This window comes from Nerophis ophidion, linkage group LG27, assembly GCF_033978795.1.
Source record: "Nerophis ophidion isolate RoL-2023_Sa linkage group LG27, RoL_Noph_v1.0, whole genome shotgun sequence".
Classification (NCBI taxonomy): Eukaryota; Metazoa; Chordata; class Actinopteri; order Syngnathiformes; family Syngnathidae; genus Nerophis; species Nerophis ophidion.
In genome coordinates, this window is record NC_084637.1 from 16,474,658 (window position 1) to 16,494,982 (window position 20,325).

General features: G+C 41.1%; 1 protein-coding gene across 1 annotated transcript in view; it reads right to left on the reverse strand.

Annotated features, from left to right (window-relative positions):
• Nucleotides 1-20,104, reverse strand: part of cdadc1 (cytidine and dCMP deaminase domain containing 1) — a 20,348-nt gene extending 244 nt beyond the window's left edge. The window contains exons 1-12 of the mRNA XM_061889098.1: nt 19,961-20,104; nt 19,492-19,691; nt 18,488-18,582; nt 10,062-10,239; nt 9,646-9,922; nt 9,368-9,574; nt 3,590-3,720; nt 3,473-3,522; nt 1,636-1,805; nt 1,386-1,575; nt 207-246; nt 1-136 (exon numbers count right to left, since the gene is read on the reverse strand). The exon at nt 1-136 is cut by the window's left edge and continues 244 nt beyond it. Coding sequence (XP_061745082.1) covers nt 33-136; nt 207-246; nt 1,386-1,575; nt 1,636-1,805; nt 3,473-3,522; nt 3,590-3,720; nt 9,368-9,574; nt 9,646-9,922; nt 10,062-10,239; nt 18,488-18,582; nt 19,492-19,588 — 1,539 coding nt within the window. The 5' untranslated portion in view covers nt 19,589-19,691; nt 19,961-20,104 and the 3' untranslated portion in view covers nt 1-32. The remainder of the gene's footprint in view (nt 137-206; nt 247-1,385; nt 1,576-1,635; nt 1,806-3,472; nt 3,523-3,589; nt 3,721-9,367; nt 9,575-9,645; nt 9,923-10,061; nt 10,240-18,487; nt 18,583-19,491; nt 19,692-19,960) is intronic.
• Nucleotides 20,105-20,325: the final 221 nt, after the last annotated feature.

Here is a 20,325-nt window from a genome sequence, read left to right on the forward strand (position 1 = left end):
GCGAGATGACGTTCAGGTTCAACATGCGATACTCAGCTCATAGGAGGCGAGTTGTCGGCCGCGCTGTCGTGGCGGAGCTTCTTGATGCTTTGCTTCTCCTGCTCCTCCCACCGCTTGCGCTTGCCTGGGCAGCCGTCTGGAACCAAAATATGGACGTTTAGCAAGCATCAGGCGGGAGCAAGTACAGATAGGAAGACGGATCTTACTGGCGGTGACGTAGGAAGACGTGACTGGGTTCCTTTGCCACTGTGAACACACACGTTTTACTTCCACTTGTTTACTAAAGGCCTACTGAAACCCACTACCACCGACCACGCAGTCTGATAGTTTATATATCAATGATGAAATATTAACATTGCAACACATGCCAATACGGCCTTTTTAGTTTACTAAATTGCAATTTTAAATTTCCCGTTAGTTTCTTGTTGAAAACGTCGCGGAATGATGACGTGTACGCGTGACGTCATGGACTGTCAGGGAAAATTAGCAATGCGCGCACACACACAGCTAAAAGCAGTCTGCTTTAACCGCATAATTACATAGTATTTTGGACATCTGTGTTGCTGAATGTTTTGCAATTTGTTCATTTAATAATGGAGACTATAAAGAAGAATGCTGTTGGTGAAAAGCGGTGGATTGCAGCTGTCTTTAGCACCGAGACCCATCCGGTGTTTGTTTGTTGTGAAAGCAGAGCGGTCAAGCAAACATGTTTTCTCTATGTCAACCAGCATGTTTTTGGATGGGGGAATTGTGAAATCTATCTTACCGAATACATCAGTGGATTATTCGTCGTTCTGCAGCAGCTGTGAGCTTGGCTCCTCGGCTTCTCTCTGAGACACAGTGTGTTCGCCACAGCCATCCGACCTCGAGGTATGTCTTTACAATCTTTAAAATCTCACTAAAACACTATTAAAACAATAAGCAGATAAGGGATCTTCCATAATTATCCTAGTAAATGTGTGTAATTACATCTGCCGTTGCCGGAGCTGTCGCTTGTTTTTTTGTTTTTTTCTATTCCTTCACTATCAATATCCTAATTCACGAATCTTTGATCCTTGCTAAAATTAATGGGGAAATTGTCACTCTCTCGGTCCGAATAGCTCTTACTGCTGGTGGCTCACATTATAAATAATGGGAATATGTGTGGAGCCCTGCAACTCATGACGTCACGCGCACATACTTCCGGTACAGGCAAGGCTTTTCTATTAGCGACCAAAAGTTGCGAACTTTATCGTCGATGTTCTCTACTAAATCTTTTCAGCAAAAATATGGCAATATCGCAAAATGATCAAGTATGACACAGAATGGACCTGCTATTCCCGTTCAAATAAGAAAATCTCATTTCAGTAGGCCTCTAAAGTGCTGCAACGTGAAAGAATGCTCACTATGAACTTCTGGATGCCCGTCAGGTTGCTGAAGCGCAGGTAGGAAATGTCTCCTTTGTCCCGATCCCGGTCGTGGTCGTTGGTGTAGATGTGCGTGATGCCGGCGCCTCGGATCAGAGGGACGCACTCGTCACATGGACATTTTGTCACAAACAACATGGCGGCTTCCTCTGGGTAGATATCGCGGGTCCTACAAAAACGGCGAGTGTCAAAGTCACGTCAGGCGGCACCGCCACGGTTCCAAAGATACCTGAAGGTGAGGGCGTTCTGCTCCGCGTGGATAATGTATCGGTACTTGCGTCGCCGTTTGTCCTCCTGCTTGTCGTCCATCAGCGGGTACTCGGCGTACTGCGAACCCGCCGGGTAAGCATTGTAGCCGCAGCCCACTAGAGACAGGCCACCTGGTCTGTTACAGACAGCCTGGGACAAGAGAAGGTTATATACTTTATTAAGTTAAAAAACATTGTATTTGATCTACAAACCCCGTTTCCATATGAGTTGGGAAATTGTGTTAGATGTAAATATAAACAGAATACAATGATTTGCAAATCATTTTCAACCCATATTTAGTTGAATATGCTACAAAGACAACATATTTGATGGTAAAACTGATAAAAAAAATTGGGGGGGCAAATAATCATTAACTTTAGAATTTGATGCCAGCAACACATGACAAAGAAGTTGGGAAAGGTGGCAATAAATACTGATTAAGTTGAGGAATGCTCATCAAACACTCTTTTGGAACATCCCACAGGTGTGCAGGCTAATTGGGAACAGGTGGGTGCCATGATTGGGTATAAAAGCAGCTTCCATGAAATGTTAAGTAATTCCCAAACAAGGATGGGGCGAGGGTCACCAATTTGTAAGCAAATTGACGAATAGTTTTAGAACAACATTTCTCAACGAGCTATTGCAAGGAATTTAGGGATTTTACCATCTACGGTCGGTAAAATCATCAAAAGGTTCAGAAAAAATCTGGAGAAATCACTGCACTTATGCGATAATATTACAGACCTTTTAACTCTCAGGCAGTACTGCAATAAAAACCGACATCAGTGTGTAAAGGATATCACCACATGGGCTCAGGAACATTTCATAAAACCACTGTCAGTAACTACAGTTGGTCGCTACATCTGTAAGTGCAAGTTAAAACTGTACTATACAAAGCGAAAGCAATTTATCAACAACACCAAGGAACGCCGCCGGCTTCGCTGGGCCCGAGCTCATCTATGATGGACTGATGCAAAGTGGAAAAGTGTTCTGTGGTCAGACAAGTCCACATTCCAAATTATATATGGAAACTGTGGACGTGGTGTCCTCTGTAACAAAGAGGAAAATAACCATCCGGATTGTTATAAGCGCAAAGTTCAAAAGCCAGCATCTGTGATGGTATGGGGGTGTATTAGTGCCCAAGGCATGGGTAACTTACACATCTGTGAAGGCACCATTAATGCTGAATGGTCCATACAGGTTTTGGAGCAACAAATATTGTCATCCAAGCAACGTTATCATGGACGCCCCTGCTTATTTCAGCAAAAAAAAATTCCAAGCCACGTGTTAGAACAGCGTAGCTTCATAGTAAAAGAGTGTGTGTACTTTCCTGGCCCACCTGCAGTCCAGACATGTCTCCCATCGAAAATATGTAGCGCATTATGAAGCGTAAAATACGACAGGGGAGACCCCGGAATGTTGAACGATTGAAGCTCTACATAAACAAGAATGGGAAAGAATACCAATTTCAAAGCTTCAACTAATAGTTTCCTCAGTTCCCAAACGTTTATTGAGTGTTGTTAAATGAAAAGGTGATGTAATACAGTGGTGAACATGCCCTTTCCCAACTACTTTGGCATGTGTTGCAGCCATGAAATTCTAAGTTAATTATTATTTGCAAAAAAAATAAAAGGTTTATGAGTTTGAACATCAAATATCTTGTCTTTGTAGTGCATTCAACTGAATATGGGATGAAAAGGATTTGCAAATTATTGTATTCCGTTTATATTTACATCCAACACAATTTCCCAACTCATATGGAAACGGGGTTTGTAAGTCCAAACAAAAAAAGTAACACAGAAGAAAGGTGAGTATACCGACTGTCTGTGAGCCCAGATTACAGCGCCGACGCCCACCTTTGGGTCCTCTGGAACGATACCGGTGATTACAGACCATACACTATTACTGGTGAAGGACAAGTGTTCCGAGCAGACCTGTCCTATAAGCCAACAGTCTGGCCTGAATGATGCAATGACGGGCAATTTCTTGGGACACGCCCTCATGGCAAGGGGCCAGCGACGATGACGACGATGTTGATGACGATGCATCAGCAGCTGGGGGTTCCCTGCGTGGCAAAGAAGGCAGCGTCACACGAATATAAGGCGACGCTCACACTTAAAAGTCGGATGTAAAATTCAGATTTTTTTTGTCGAATCCGATCTTTTAATGTGGCCGTTCATATTACCAAAAATGTTTTATTTCTAATGTGAATGCAACATGACCCGTATGCTGATATGAGGCCATGACGTCGCACGTGTTTAAAGTAAACATGGTTTCAACTCTCATCGGTCTCAGTACTGTCAAATTTGTAGCAATTTCAAGGATTTTGTGCAATGTAATTTAAAAATTTTTTGAACAAAAATTATTGCGAACAGGACAATTATTTTGACTCCCGATTTTCCCGGAAGACTCCCGAATTTTAGTGCCCCTCCCGAAAATCTCCCGGGGAGACCATTCTCCCGATTTCCACCCGGGCAACAATATTGTGGGCGTGCCTTAAAGGCACTGTCTTTAGCGTCCTCTACAACCTGTCGTCACGTCCGCGTTTCTATACTTATTCCATCCATCCATCCATTTTCTACCGCTTATTCCCTTTTGGGGTCGTGGGGGGCGCTGGCGCCTATCTCAGCTACACTTATTTTCCACCATAATTCACAAATAAATTATTTAAAATTCCTACAATGTGAATTCCTGGGGTTTTTTTTCACATTCCGTCTCTCACAGTTGAAGTGTACCTATGATGAAAATTACATACCTCTGTCATCATTTTAAGTAGGAGAACTTGCACAATCGGTGGCTGACTAAATACTTTTTTGCCCCACTGTATATGTTCCTCTAGTGTCCAAATAACTCTAAATTAAGTCTTTGTTACTTAAAATATTTCCCCCATACTAAAGTGTTACATATTATTGATATGAATAGGACACTTTCGGCCACAAATTGTGCAATTCCAGGTTTTTGGGCCGGGCGATACAACAATATTAATGTATATTGCGATAGACATGTGGTCAATATCAGTAAGTTTGACAAAAAAGTTTGGTTATTTTTTTCTTCGTCGGAAAAAAACGGAAGTTGCGAAGCACAGTTGGTTGCATAAGCAAATGCACTCGCTTTCCGGTAACAGAGCAACGCAGGAGGTGATTGTTGATCAGTGGGAGTGACATTCTGACAGCCAATCAGGTAACAAGTTCAGTTGCGCCATCCTGTTGTCTGGAGGTTGATTCTTTGCATGGAGTGAGAAGAGTTAAAATATTGTGGGTAAATCTGGAAGTCACCTCGATAGTATGGCAGTTTTACTGGCCCCCACAAAGACTGGTAATACCACACCACCTTAGCCGCGCTCATCCGAGCAAAGATGTAACTTCAACCTGCAGGACCCAAGTGTCAAACTCAAGGCCCGGGGGCCAGATCTGGCCCGCCAAATCATTTCATGTGGCCATCTATATAATTTCATGTGGCCACACTATTTAATGATGTTCGCTACATCATATATATTTTTGTCGGGGCGGTACAGCTTGGTTGGTAAAGTGGCCGTGTCAGCAACTTGAGGGTTGCAAGTCCGATTCCCGCTTCCGCCATCCTAGTCACTGCCGTTGTGTCCTTGGGCAAGACACTTTACGCACCTGCTCTCAGTGCCACCCACACTGGTTTAAATGCAACTTAGATATTGGGTTACACTGTGTAAAGCGCTTTGAGTCACGAGAGAAAAACGCTTTATAAATATAATTCACTTCATCATTTAGGGGACTTGTCACGTCATTAAATGTGATCCACAACATCATCCAATGTGGCCTTTTAAATCAGTTAAAGGCCTACTGAAACCCACTACTACCGACCATGCTGTCTGATAGTTTATATATCATTGATGAAACATTAACATTGCATGGCCTTTTTAGTTTACTAAATTGCAATTTTAAATTTCCCGCCAAGTGTCGTGTTGAAAACGTCAGTATGACGACGCATATGATGACGCGTGCGTTTGACGTCTCGGGTTGTAACGGACATTATTTTCCAGTCAGATCCAAGCTATAAGTAGTCTGCTTTACTCGCATAATTAAACAGTATTCTGGACATCTGTGTTGCTGAATCTTTTGCAATTTGTTCAATTAATAATGGAGAAGTCAAAGTAGAAAGATGGAGGTGGGAAGTTTTTAGCCTTTAGCCACACAAACACAGCCGGTGTTTCCTTTTTAAAAATTCCCAAAGGTGAAGCTTTACTATGGATCAGAGCAGTCAAGCGAATATGGATCCCGACTACATGTCAACTGGCAGTTTTCGGTGAAAAAATGGTGGTAATAAATCGGCTCTTACCGGACACATCAGCGGAGCCAGCGTCCTCCTGCAGCTGCCGTGACTTCCCTCAGAGACTCTGGCGTCAACACACCCGTGGCCACACCCCTTCGACTATCAGGTACTATTTAACTCACTAAAACACTAGCAACACAATAGGCAGATAAGGGATTTCACAGAATCATCCTAGTAAATGTGTCCAAAAACATCTAAATCGCTCCCATTGCAATCGCCTTTTTTTTGCTCTAGTCCTTCACTCTAAATTTCCTCATCCACGAATCTTTCATCCTCGCTCAAAATTAATAGGGAAATTGTCGCTTTCTCGGTCCGAATCGCTCTAGCTGCTGGTGGCTATGATTGTGACCAATGTGAGGATGTGAGGAGACCTACAACCAGTGACGTCACGCGCACATCGTCTGCTACTTCCGGTAAAGGCAAGGCTTTTTTATTAGCAACCTTTATCGTCGATGTTCTCTACTAAATCCTTTCAGCAAAAATAGGGCAATATCGCGAAATGATCAAGTATGACACATAGAATGGACCTGCTATCCCCGTTAAAATAAGAAAATCTCATTTCAGTAGGCCTTTAAAGTGTTCCGCTACGTTGTTTAAAATGGCCCATCTTGTCATTGTATGTGCTCAACCACATCGTTTAATCTGGTCTTCCACATCATTTAACAAGTGCCTCCATGTCATTTAAGGTGACCTGTCGAACCACTGAACGTGCTCAGTCACATCATTCAATGTGGCTTTCTATGTATATGGTAAATGTGTTGTACTTGTATAGCACTTTTCCACCTTTTTTTTTAAGGAACTTAAAGCGCTTTGACACTATTTCTACATTCACCCATTTACACACACATTCACACACTGATGGCAGGAGCTGCCATGCAAGGCCCTAACCAGGACCCATCAGGAGCAAGGGTGAAGTGTCTCGCTCAAGGACACAACGGACGTGACTAGGATGGTAGAAGGTGGGGATAGAACCAGTAACCCTCAGATTGCTGGCATGGCCACTCTCCCAACTTCGCCACGCCGTCCCCAAGTAATTTGATGTGGTCTGCCACATTATTTAACGTCATTAAATGTGATTCACAACAGTATCCAATGGGGTCTTTTGAATAATTTAAAGTAGTCCTCTACATTATTTAAGATGGGCTGTCTTGTCAATAAATGTGCTCCACCATGTAAGTCAATGTGGTCTTCCACATCATTTAAAGTTGCCCGTCAAGTCACTAAACGTGATCCTTCACATCATTCAATGTGGTGGTCTTCCACGTCCATACTTGCCAACCCTCCCGGATTTTCCGGGAGACTCCCGAAATTCAGCGCCTCTCCCGAAAACCTCCCGGGACAAATTTTCTCCCGAAAATCTCCCGAAATTCAGCTGGAGGCCACGCCCCCTCCAGCTCCATGCAGACAGACCTGACTCAATGTTGTGACCCTCTTAAACAGGACAATACTGCCATCTACTGTACATAGAATAGAATGTAAATATATTCTACATTTAAGTGCAGTCAAGTAACATGCATTAGAGAGTCTGTTCTGAAGCCCACAGTAAAGAGACGTAACTTCATCACGACACCTGGTTATTGACTGCAACCCAATATATTACACCTTCTACGAGCAAAATGAAGAAATACGTTTGCAAGTTCCAGAACGGTTGGAAACAAGAATTTCAGTTTATCCAGGAGAGTTTGAAGGGGAAGGGGTATGTTGCCTGTACATTTTGTAGAACAGACTTCTCCATTGAACACGGTGAACGGATATACTCAGCCATGAACGGTCAGCGAAGCACAAAGCGTCCGCAGCGCAGCATCGTTCACAACCCAGTATTATGGCCTATCTTGCAAAATGGAGACCCGATGGTGTATCTTATGCTGAGACAAAGATGGATGGCTATGCTGATAGCTGGAAGCAACATCCCGTTCTCATTTGCGGATGTCTACAACAATTCCGTGAAGGATGTTCCCGGATTCGGAGATCGCTCGCCAATACGCAAATGGCAGAAAAAAGGGTATTCTAATAGTGAAAGGTTAGTGTTGTTGTTTTTTAGTAGCAAGCAAGCACAGTACAGTTAGTAGAACAACTGTGTTTTTATTACTGTGTAGCGTGTACTGTCTTTAGTACTATGTACTGTGGGGCGGTTTAGCTCGGTTGGTAGAGTGGCCGTGCCAGCAACTTGAGGGTTGCAGGTTCGATTCCCGCTCCTGCCAACCTAGTCACTGGCGTTGTGTCCTTGGGCAAGACACTTTACCCACCTGCTTCCAGTGCCACCCACACTGGTTTGAATGTAACTTAGATATTGGGTTTCACTATGTAAAGCGCTTTGAGTCACTAGAGAAAAAGCGCTGTATAAATATAATTCACTTCACTATTTGATAGGTGCCGTCTGAAATTCAACTATTTCTTTTATTTATGTATATAATAAATATATATAGCTAGAATTCACTTAAAGTCAAGTATTTCATATATATATGTATATATATATATATATATATATATATATATACATATATATATGAAATGAGTCGAGTTGGTGAACTCTACGCCACCCCTCTTAACCACGCCCCCCGCCCCAACCACGCCTCCGACCCACCCCCGACCACGCCAACCCACCCCCTACGCCCCCACCTCCCGAAATCAGATGTCTCAAGGTTGGCAAGTATGGCTATGATTATAAACAATGTGAGGATGTGAGGAGCCCTACAACCCGTGACGTCACGCGCACATCGTCTGCTACTTCCGGTAAAGGCAAGGCTTTTTTTATTAGCGACTAAAAGTTGCGAACTTTATCCTCGATGTTCTCTACTAAAACCTTTCAGCAAAAATATGGCAATATCGCGAAATGATCAAGTATGACACATAGAATGGACCTGCTATCCCCGTTTGAAGGAGAACATCTCATTTCATTAGGCCTTTAAGGCCCAGGAGTTGTATGCCACCACGAGTTACACGGGAGACCTCGGGGTGGTGTTTAGTGCAACGAGTGACTGGCTTAATCGATTCCTGCGTCGGAACAACTTTAACCCTTAAGAGGAGAAAAACTGGACAGTACCATTGTAACCAAATAATGGCCTGGTGCAGGCTGGTGCAAAATAAATAAAAGCCTTATGCAAATAACCGCCTGCCTCTTTTAAACGCCCGTCTCCAAAATGGATTTTGTGAAATAAACTACTATTTTGGTAATATACGGTACTTTTCTTCTGGTCCTTATTTTCCGTAGGCCATAAAAATATCAATAATTATCGATATTGACCGATCTAATACAATTATATCGCGATACAGCTCAGCCCTATTTAGCATTTTTGGGTGTTGTTGACCATTCACGCGATGCAAATAAACATCAAATTCAATAAAATGATGACTGAACAAAAATCAAAGGGTGTAAGATTCGGGCGAGCAGTTGAGCGTTTTCTAACCGGTGAAAGCTGCAGTGTCGCTGAGGCACCCCGGCCGCCACCGAGGCAAGAACCTCCACCACCTCCCTCATGTTGCGTCTCAGGTTGGAGAAGTAAGGTTCCACACAGAAGTTCTCCAGATGCATCATGGTCAAAATCTCTCTGTGCTGATGGGCGCTCTCGATCAGGAAGTGTTTGGAGAAATCGTGGAAGTGTCTTTCTTGTTCCCTACAGAAGAGCACGAGACGTGTGTGTAGTTTTGTGTGTAGGCAAGCGCAAACCACAACAAGGTGAAATACCTGCTGAAGAGTTCTTGAGCGTTCGGGTTGAAATCATCGTCGTCGGTGGCGCTCACCATGAAGTCACACTCTCTGGACGTCTCGCTGACAAACTGCGCCATGCCAGGAGCGAGAGGCTGGAGGAGCAAACATATGTGGGAGCGGCTGTTGGACTTCAGCTTCTCCGTTGCCATGGCATCCAACATGGCCTCCTCTGGGGTGGGAGAACCGTGGGTGCTGCAGCTCAGCATGCTGACCTCAGGGTCTCCAGGCCAGAAGGAGATCTGACTCACTCCAGCTGGAAACAGAACCCCCAAAAATTAAGTCGGTCTGTCACTCATGGAACAGATGGGGGAACCTGAGGACGATTGATTAGGGACACACTCTGCGGACAAACCAATCAACACGCTTAGAACGTTCTCATCTCCTCTACCCACCGTTGATGATCATCTTCAGGCAGGTGGCGCAGGGTCGCCTGGAGAAATACAGCTGACAGTCGGCCAGACGGGCGCCATGTTGGATGATGGCGGCTTGACCCGGGTGGAGCTCATGTCCAGAGTAGTGGAGTCCCATCACTTTGGTGTCCTGCACCACCACCAGACCCACATTGCGGATCTGAACGGGATTATAACACCCAGAAAAAAAAGTTTTTGTTGTTGCATTCAACAATTGCTTTGGGTGACAACTAGGGGCGTGGGAAAAAATCGATTCGACTACGTTGTGCGATTCAGAATCGATCCTATTTAAAAAAAAAAAAAGATTTTATTTTATTTATTTATTTTTATCAATCCAACAAACCACTACACAGCAATACCATAACAATGCAATCCAATTCCAAAATCAAACCTGACCCAGCAACCCTCAGAACTGCAATAAACAGAGAAATTGAGAGGAGACACAAACATGACACAGAATATTATCAATAACAGTATCAATATTAGTTATAATTTCAGCATAGCAGTGATTAAAAATCCCTCATTGACATTATCATTAGACATTTATAAAAAAATTTAAAAAAGAACAATAGTGTCACAGTGGCTTACACTTGCATCGCATCTTATAAACTTGACAACACAGTGTCCAATGTTTTCACAAAGATTAAATAAGTCATATTTTTGGTTTGTTTAATAGTTAAAACAAATTTACATTATTGCAATCAGTTGATAAAACATTGTCCTTTACAATTATAAAAGCTTTTTTTTTTTAAATCTACTACTCTGCTAGCATGTCAGCAGACTGGGGTAGATCCTGCTGAAATCCTATGTATTGAATGAATACAGAATAGTTTTGAATCGGAAAAACATCGTTTTTGAATCGAGAATCGCATTGAATCGAAAAAAATCGAATCACGACCCCAAGAATCGATATTGAATCGAATCGTGGGACACCCAAAGATTTGCAGCCCTAGTGACAATAAGCCACAAAAATGTTCTTTGTTTTGGCATTTTGTAGATTTCAAGCCACACGTTTACAGGCGGTACCTCGGTTTTTGTTACTATTACATTAAAAAAAGTCTCAGTGGTAGCAAGGCTGGGAACAATCTTTTCCACCAGTGATAATGTAAATCTGATTAGGACTTTCCGGACACAGCAAAAAAACACACTTTATAGAGAATAGTTATCTTTCTGTGTGGAATTTGCATGTTCTCCCCGTGACTTCAAGGGTTCCCTCTGGCTTCTCCGGCTTCCTCTCACCTCCAAAGACATGCACCTGGGGATAGGTTGATTGGCAACACTAAATTGGCCCTAGTGTGTGAATGTGAGTGTGAATGTTGTCTATCTGTGTTGGCCCTGTGATGAGGTGGAAACTTGTCCAGGGTGTACCCCGCTTTCCACCCGAATGTAGCTGAGATTGGCTCCAGCGACCACCCGCGACTCCGAAAGGGATAAAGCGGTAGAAAATGGATACAGTGGGGCAAAAAAGTATTTAGTCAGCCACCGATTGTGCAAGTTCTCCCACTTAAAATGATGACAGAGGTCTGTAATTTTCATCATAGGTAAACTGTGAGAGACAGAATGTGAAAAAAAAAATCCAGGAATTCACATTGTAGGAATTTTAAAGAATTTATTTGTAAAATATAGTGGAAAATAAGTATTTGGTCAACCATTCAAAGCTCTCACTGATGGAAGGAGGTTTTGGCTCAAAATCTCACGATACATGGCCCCATTCATTCTGTCCTTAACACGGATCAGTCGACCTGTCCCCTTAGCAGAAAAACAGCCCCAAAGCATGATGTTTCCACCCCCATACTTCACCCCATGTGGTGTTCTTGGGATGCAACTCAGTATTTTTCTTCCTCCAAACACTAAGAGTTGAGAATATACCAAAAAGTTCTACTTTGGTTTCATCTGACCACATGACATTCTCCCAATCTTCTGCTGTATCATCCATTTGCTCTCTGGCAAACTTCAGACGGGTCTGGACATGCACTGGCTTAAGCAGGGGGACACGTCTGGCACTGCAGGATTGTATTCCATGTCCGCGTAGTGTGTTACTGATGGTAACCTTTGTTACTTTGGTCCCAGCTCTCTGCAGGTCATTCACCAGGTACCCCCGTGTGGTTCTGGGATTTTTGCTCACCGTTCTCATGATCATTTTGACCCCACAGGATGAGATCTTGCGTGGAGCCCCAGATCGAGGGAGATTATCAGCGGTCTTGTATGTCTTCCATTTTCTGATAATTGCTCCCACAGTTGATTTTTTCACACCAAGCTGCTTGCCTATTGTAGATTCACTCTTCCCAGTCTGGTGCAGGTCTACAATTCTTTTCCTGGTGTCCTTCGACAGCTCTTTGGTCTTAGCCATAGTGGAGTTTGGAGTCTGACTGTTTGAGGCTGTGGACAGGTGTCTTTTATACAGATAAGTTCAAACAAGTACCATTAATACAGGTAACGAGTGAAGGACAGAAGAGCTTCTTAAAGAAGAAGTTACAGGTCTGTGAGAGCCAGAGATCTTCCTTGTTTGAAGTGGCCAAATAATTATTTTCCACCATAAATTACATATAAATTCTTTAAAATTCCTGCAATGTGAATTCCTGGATTTTTTTTCCACATTCTGTCTCTCACAGTTGAAGTGTACCTATGATGAAAATTACAGACCTCTGTCATCATTTTAAGTGGGAGAACTTGCACAATCGGTGGCTGACTAAATACTTTTTTGCCCCACTGTAGATAGTTAGTTTTATTTGCCGAAAACAATGTGGAAATGCGTATGAATGACAAATGAGGTCCATACATGAACGTGACGACTTAATTGTTGGCGCAGAAGTAGGACGCAACCTAATAATTCGTTACAAGTTCTTTCCTAAATTCAAGTGTTTCTCAACTTCTTTATCAAGGTGCTGGCTCTCGCAAGTTTCGTTGGTCCGGTGGTGGCTTCTCTTTTATATTTTGAATGACCTCATAGAAACAGTTACTCTTTGTTTCTGCTACCCTTCCAATCAGCGGTGACTCAACATGTTCTTCGTAGTTTTAGTCCGGTTTAGCAGCATTGCGTCCCCGCGTCAGGTAATTGCTGGTTTAGCATCGCTTCAAACGCCGTCATCATGACAGGTTAACGACCGTATTTACAAAACAACCATTCTGTTTAAGTTTGTAATGCGGCCAAACTTTTTCCTCAAATAAATGATGTTTAAAAACATTTGTTTGTTTCATAGTTTTTGCACATTTATTGTGTTTCAGTTACTCTTTCAATTAATGTCTAAGCGGCATAGCATTGATTCGGCGTCACACATTTTTGTTACCGCTTGGACTTATAAATCGATTTTTTTATCTTATCATATAGACTTTGGATGTAATCCAGAATATAAACACAACTGAACAAATTGAATTGAACTAAATCATTGTTGTTAATTTAATCTTTTTGTGTATTTTTTTAAGTGATAATTTTTACAAAATACACATTTTTACATAACTTATAGAATATTCATACCACATTATCTCTTGACATATAATTATAAACATACTTTAGCAGCCTTTTTATTGCTTTTGTCTTTGATGCAAACACTCAAACTGCAATTGCTAAATCAACTTTTCTTTTCTTATTAATCATCCATCCATCCATCCATCCATCCATCCATCCATCCATCCATCCATCCATCCATTTTCTACCGCTTATTCCCTTTGGGGTCGCGGGGGGCGTTGGTGCCTATCTCAGCTACAATTGTCCAACAAAATAATACACAATAATACAATTCCAATTCCAAAACCAAACTGACCTAGCAACATTCAGACTAGCAATCGACAGACCAATTGAGGACACATAAACATGACACAAAACAATCCAAAAGTAGTCCAAAAAAAAAGAATAATATCGACAACAGTATCAATATTTATGACAATTCCATCATAGCAGTGATTAGAAATCCGTCATTGCCATTATCATTACAGCCATTTACAAAACCATTTAAAAAATGAACAATAGTGTCACAGTGGCTTACATTTGCATCACATCTCATACGCTTGACAACACATTGCGTCCAATATTTTCCACAAAGATAAAAGAAGTCATATATTTTAGGTTCATTTAATGCAGCTAAAATAGGCTCCAGTACCCCTAACAACCCCGAAAGGGACAAGCGGTAGAAAATAGATGGATGGATGGATGGATGGATTAATAGTTAAAACAAATTTAGATCATGTATCCCATATTCCAATATATGACTCATTATTATCTAAACTAAATGCAGTTTTTTCTACTGATATCATCTCCATAGCTTGTATATACCTGTCAGTGCGAGTTGGACTATCAACATCTATCCATTTTTTTAGTATTACCCTTTTTGTTATGATGCATATTGAAAGAAATGCCTTTTTACTCTTTGATGACACGTAACTAAATAGTAATTTAGTGACTAAGTCTACTTCTGAGCGCCAAAACCAGGTGTCGGGAACCTTTTTGGCAGAGAGAGCCATGAAAGCCAAATATTTTAAAATGTATTTCCATGAGAGCCACGTAATATTTTTTAACACAGAATACAATTAAATGTGTGAATTTTTTAAGTAAGACCAACATTTTTAGAGTATAATAAGTCTGTTATTATTTTTAATAACATTGTTATTTGAAGCTAACCAATGATAAATTAAATACTTCTTGCCATTATTGCGACTTCTTGAACGGACGGATGGATTAAAATCTATGAGAATGTTTTATATTTCGAACACTGATTACCAGCGGAATTATTCATTACTTAACATGTTAAGCAATGTCAGCTAAGATTTGGGGACGGCGTGGCGCAGTGGGAGAGTGGCCGTGCGCAACCCGAGTGTCCATGGTTCAAATCCCACCTAGTACCAACCTCGTCACGTCCGTTGTGTCCTGAGCAAGACACTTCACCCTTGCTCCTGATGGGTGCTGGTTGGCGCCTTGCAGGGCAGCTCCCTCCATCAGTGTGTGAATGTGTGTGTGAATGGGTAAATGTGGAAGTAGTGTCAAAGCGCTTTGAGTACCTTGAAGGTAGAAAAGCGCTATACAAGTACAACCCATTTATCATTTATCTGAGAGCCAAATTAAGTCATCAAAAGAGCCACATCTGGCTCGAGAGCCATAGGTTCCCTTCCCCTGGCCAAGACCAATACGGTAATCCCTTGTTTATAGTTAATTGGTTCCGAGCCTGGCCATGGTAAATGAAGTAGGAATTATTCATTTTAAATCAAATATTTTCACACTGTCAGCATAAAACACCTGTTTACGACTATCAAAATACGCTTTAAATTAGTGATGTAATGATACCAATATTTTTGTACTGGTAATACAATTATTTTGGTACTTTTCTAAATAAAGGAGACAACAAAAAATTGCATTATTGGCTCTATTTAAACAAAATCACTTATTCTTCTGTTGTTTAATGCTTTACATCAGTTTTGGATGATACCACAAATTTGGGTATCAATCCGATACAAAGTAGTTACAGGATCATACATTGGTCATATTTTAAGTCCTCATGTGTCCAGGGACATCTTTCCTGAGTTTGTAAACATAATATACATTTAAAAAAAACGATAGATTTTGTGATGCCAAAAAACATCGACGTAATCATAGTAGTATCAACTCGATACGTGCTTGTTAGAGATGCGCGGATATGCAATTATATCATCTGCAACCGCATCACCAAAGTCGTCATCCACCCGCCGTCCACCCGGGGTGTATAAAATAGTCAGAAGTTTCATGGATACAAAGGATTCTGGGTATTTGTTGTGTTGCGTTTATGTTGTGTTACTGGGAGGATGTTCTCCCGAAATGTGTTTGTCAATCTTGTTTGGTGTGGCTTCACAGCATGGCGCATATTACTAAGAGTGTTAAAATTGTTTATATCACAACCATTAGTGTACTCTGTGTCACCCAGTATGCCTTGCAGTCGTGTGCGTGTTGCTGCGGAAGCCACTCACAACATGTTGCTGGACTGACAAGCAACATGTTGTGTGTACGATCGTACATGCTGTAGAAGGCGACAAAGTCAATGGCTTCATAGCACGCCCTAATACTTATTAACTGGGTGACTGCCGGCAGTCATTCGAGAGAATATTAGCGTCTCCTATTGTTTGCAACCGCCACCCGCCTGAATCTAATTAAAATAAATTTTTTCGTCATGTCACCAGCCCGACCCGCAGTTTATCCGCGGACTCCGCGGATGAGACCGCAAACCGCGCATCTCTACTGCTTGTACTTGGGATCATTACAGTGGATGTTAGGTATCGATCCACCAGTGGCGTTTGTTTACCTTTTGGTGCCAGTGAGCTACGGTGTGTAGTGAAGCATGTTTAGCTATTCCTCGTCCTGCAGGGATGATACTTGTAAGAAACATACTTTATTTGTCGCCATGGAGACGAAATTAGTGATTCAGAAGTAGCTAAAACACTGCCGACGGCGGATGAACGTTAACCGCTGGCTTGCGAGCCATGTTTTAAAGAACCTCTTCCTGAGGGCGTTTCAGTGTTACAACTTGCCCTTTATCGTAGTTTTTAAGCCATAATGCGTCCTTTCTCCCTTTTCTGTCTACACACTGTGTCTGCTTGTAAGTACTCTGTGATTGTGCACTGCCTAACATGCTCTTCTGCACATAAACTAGCAATGACACGACGTGACTTCGGCGCGGGAGGGTGCGGGACCGGTACTTTTCGGGCGGTATAGTACCGAAAAAAATTCATTAGTATCGCGGTAATATACTTATACCGGTATACTGTACAACCCTACTTTAAATACCATCTAAATACGCAAACATTAAAAAGACCTCTTGACATGAAATAACACCCACATAGTCACCTTTACAAGCCGCAAACTTAGAAACGCAGTGTGGCGAAGGACGACTATTACACAACTCATTAGGCTGCAGTCAGCCCTGTGGCCCCTGTAGTGTGTTACACGAGTCATTTTAAAGACCGAAATGGGGCCACACATGCATTTGCTGCATCAGCCATCTTTATTATACATGAAAAAGTAGTAAATCTACCTCAGGGGTCACCAACCTTTTTGAAACCAAGAGCTACATCTTGGGTACTGATTAATGCGAAGGGCTACCAGTTTGATACACACTTAAATAAATTGCCAGAAATAGCCAATTTGCTCAATTTACCTTTAAAAAATATATCTATCTATATACTATGTATATATATATATATATATATATATATATGGTTTTTTTTTAAAGGTAAATATATATATATATATATACACATATATATATATATATATATATATATATATATATATATATATATATACATATATATATATATATATATATATATAAACATGGGTATTTCTGTCTGTCATTCCGTCGTACATTTTTTTCCTTTTACAGAAGGTTTTTTGTAGAGAATAAATGATGAAAAGAACACTTAATCGAACAATTTAAAAGAGGGGAAAACACGAAAAAAAAAAGAATGTTTAATTTTGAAACATAATTCATCTTCAATTTCGACTCTTTAAAATTCAAAATTCAACCGAAAAAAATGAAGAGAAAAACTAGCTAATTGAAATCTTTTTGAAAAAATTAAAAAAAGAATTTATGGAACATCATTAGTAATTTTTCCTGATTAAGATTACTTTTAGAATTTTGATGACTTGCTTTAAATAGGTTAAAATCCAATCTGCACTTTGTTAGAATATATAACAAATTGGAACAAGCTGTATTTCTAACAAAGACAAACCATTATTTCTTCTAGATTTTCCGGAACTAAATTTTTTTAAAGAAATTCAAAATACTTTGAAATAAGATTCATATTTGATTCTACAGATTTTCAAGGTTTGCCAGAATATTTTAGGGAATTTTAATCATAATAAGTTTGAAGAAATATTTCACAAATATTCTTTGTCGAAAAAACAGTAGTTAAAATGAAGAATTAAATTAAAATATATTTATTATTCTTTACAATAAAAAAAAATACTTGAACATTGATATAAATTGTCAGGAAAGAAGAGGAAGGAATTTAAAAGGTAAAAAGGTATATGTGTTTGAAAATCCTAAAATCATTTTTAAGATTGTATTTTTTCTCAAAAATTGTCTTTCTGAAAGTTATAAGAAGCAAAGTAGAAACAAATAAATGAATTCATTTAAACAAGTGAAGACCAAGTCTTTAAAATATTTTCTTTGATTTTCAAAATTCTATTTGAGTTTTGTCTCTCTTAGAATTAAAAATGTCGAGCAAAGCGAGACCAGCTTCCTAGTAAATAAATACAATTAAAAAAAAATTGAGGCAGCTCACTGGTAAGTGCTGCTATTTGAGCTATTTTTAGAACATGCCAGCGTGCTACTCATCTGGTACTTACGGGCACCGCGTTGGTGACCCCTGATCTACATGCACAACTGATAAAATACTGATGCACAAATGGCCCTTTGTATCGTGGTAAACATTTGTGTACACACCTGATCATCTTCTTTAGGTCGCTCCAGGGGGAACAACTCCAACCACAAACTCAACAAGCTGAACAGGTTTATCTTTGACAACCTGAGACCATGACCTGCACCATAAAAAACCCAAGTATCGTTAAAACTGCAACATGATCGTATTAGTGTTTTGAACAGTGGTTCTTAACCTGGGTTCGATCGAACCCTAGGGGTTCGGTGAGTCGGCCTCAGGGGTTCGGCAGAGCCAGTCAAGACACACCCGACTCATCCATACTTGCCAACCTTGAAACCTCCGAATTCAGGAGATGGGGGTCAGGGGGTTGATGTGGGTGGGGCGTGGTTTAGGTGGGTGGGGTTTGGTAGTAGTGGGGGTGTATATTGTAGATCCCGGAAGAGTTAGTGCTGCAAAGGATTCTGGGTATTTCTTCTGTTGTGTTACGGTGAAGATGTTCTCACAAAATGTGTTTGTCATTCTTGTTTGGTGTGGGTTCACAGTGTGGTGCGTTTGTAACAGTGTTAAAGTTGTTTATTCGGCCACTCTCAGTGTGACCTGTATGGCTGTTGACCAAGTATGCGTTGCATTCACTTGTGTGTGTAAAAGCCACATAAATGATGTGAATGCGCCGGCTCGCCGTTTGTATGGAGGCAAATCGGATGTGACGACAGGTTGTAGAGGATGCTAAAGGAAAATGGTTGGAATTCGGGATTCTCCCGGAAAAATCGGTAGGGTTGGCAAGTATTGACTCATCGTGTAAATAAAAACTTCTCCATATCGGCGTATCGTGGATACGACAACAGCAAAAGTCACACTGATTTGCAGGTGTGTAATTTGTTGTGAGTTCATGCACGGTTCATTTTGTACACCAGGAAAAAAAAACATGTAACTTTGTTTTGAATCTGAAAAAAAAAATTACCCAAAAAAAATTACAAAAGAAGGGTTCGGTGAATGCGCGTATGAAAACTTGTGGGGTTCGGAACCTCCAACAAGGTTAAGAACCACTGGTTTAGATACAAGCCCAAACCTTGCCCTCCTGTGCTTATGGTCTGGGTGCTGCAGTCCCTTGCAGGAGGTCTGGTCTTGTCCACATCAGTCTGATTAGCTCCCCTGCTTTCTTCCATTCAATCAGCGTGCTGCCTTCAAGCCGGACCCGGAAGTCGGGAATTCCGAGTACCCAGACCGACAGCACCTTGGTCTCAGACTCCTTTGCTTGGAACCCTCGACCTAAGATTTCAAAATACATTGGACAGGAAGTGAAGGGCTGCGGTAATACCGACCAGAAGACTGCAGGACCACCCAAGCGTCAGAAACCGTCCACGGTCAAGATTAATGGAAAATAACGGATCATCAACGGTTGACCACAGTGGACAAAAACTGATTCAGGATCAGTTTTTAAATGTAACCATTGCTTGTCATTGTGCTAGCTTGAAGCGGTGAAGGTCGGACAAGCTTATGATGAATTGTTCGGCTGAACATTGTGTATTTATGCTCACCTTTGTCAACTCAGCCACGATAGTTGTCTTTAAAAGGGTATTCCGCGTCCCGGGAAGTTTTTAACAATAGTGTGTTCTTCGCTTTCGAGAACACGGACGTGTTTGTTGATGCCCCGGACTACTTCCGCAAATAACCCATGACGTCATCGCTTGAGCGTTGAAAATCAAATGTATTTTTTTTTTTTTTTTTTTGCCGGTTTATAAATTTTACATATGTTATAAAATTATTAATTGTATTTAGAATTAGTTTTTATGATTTTCACATATCGTTTAAAATCCAAATAAAATTCACCAGTATGTTACCATCAATCCATTTCTACCGCTTATTCCCTTTTGGGGTCGCTGGCGCCTATCCATCCATCCAT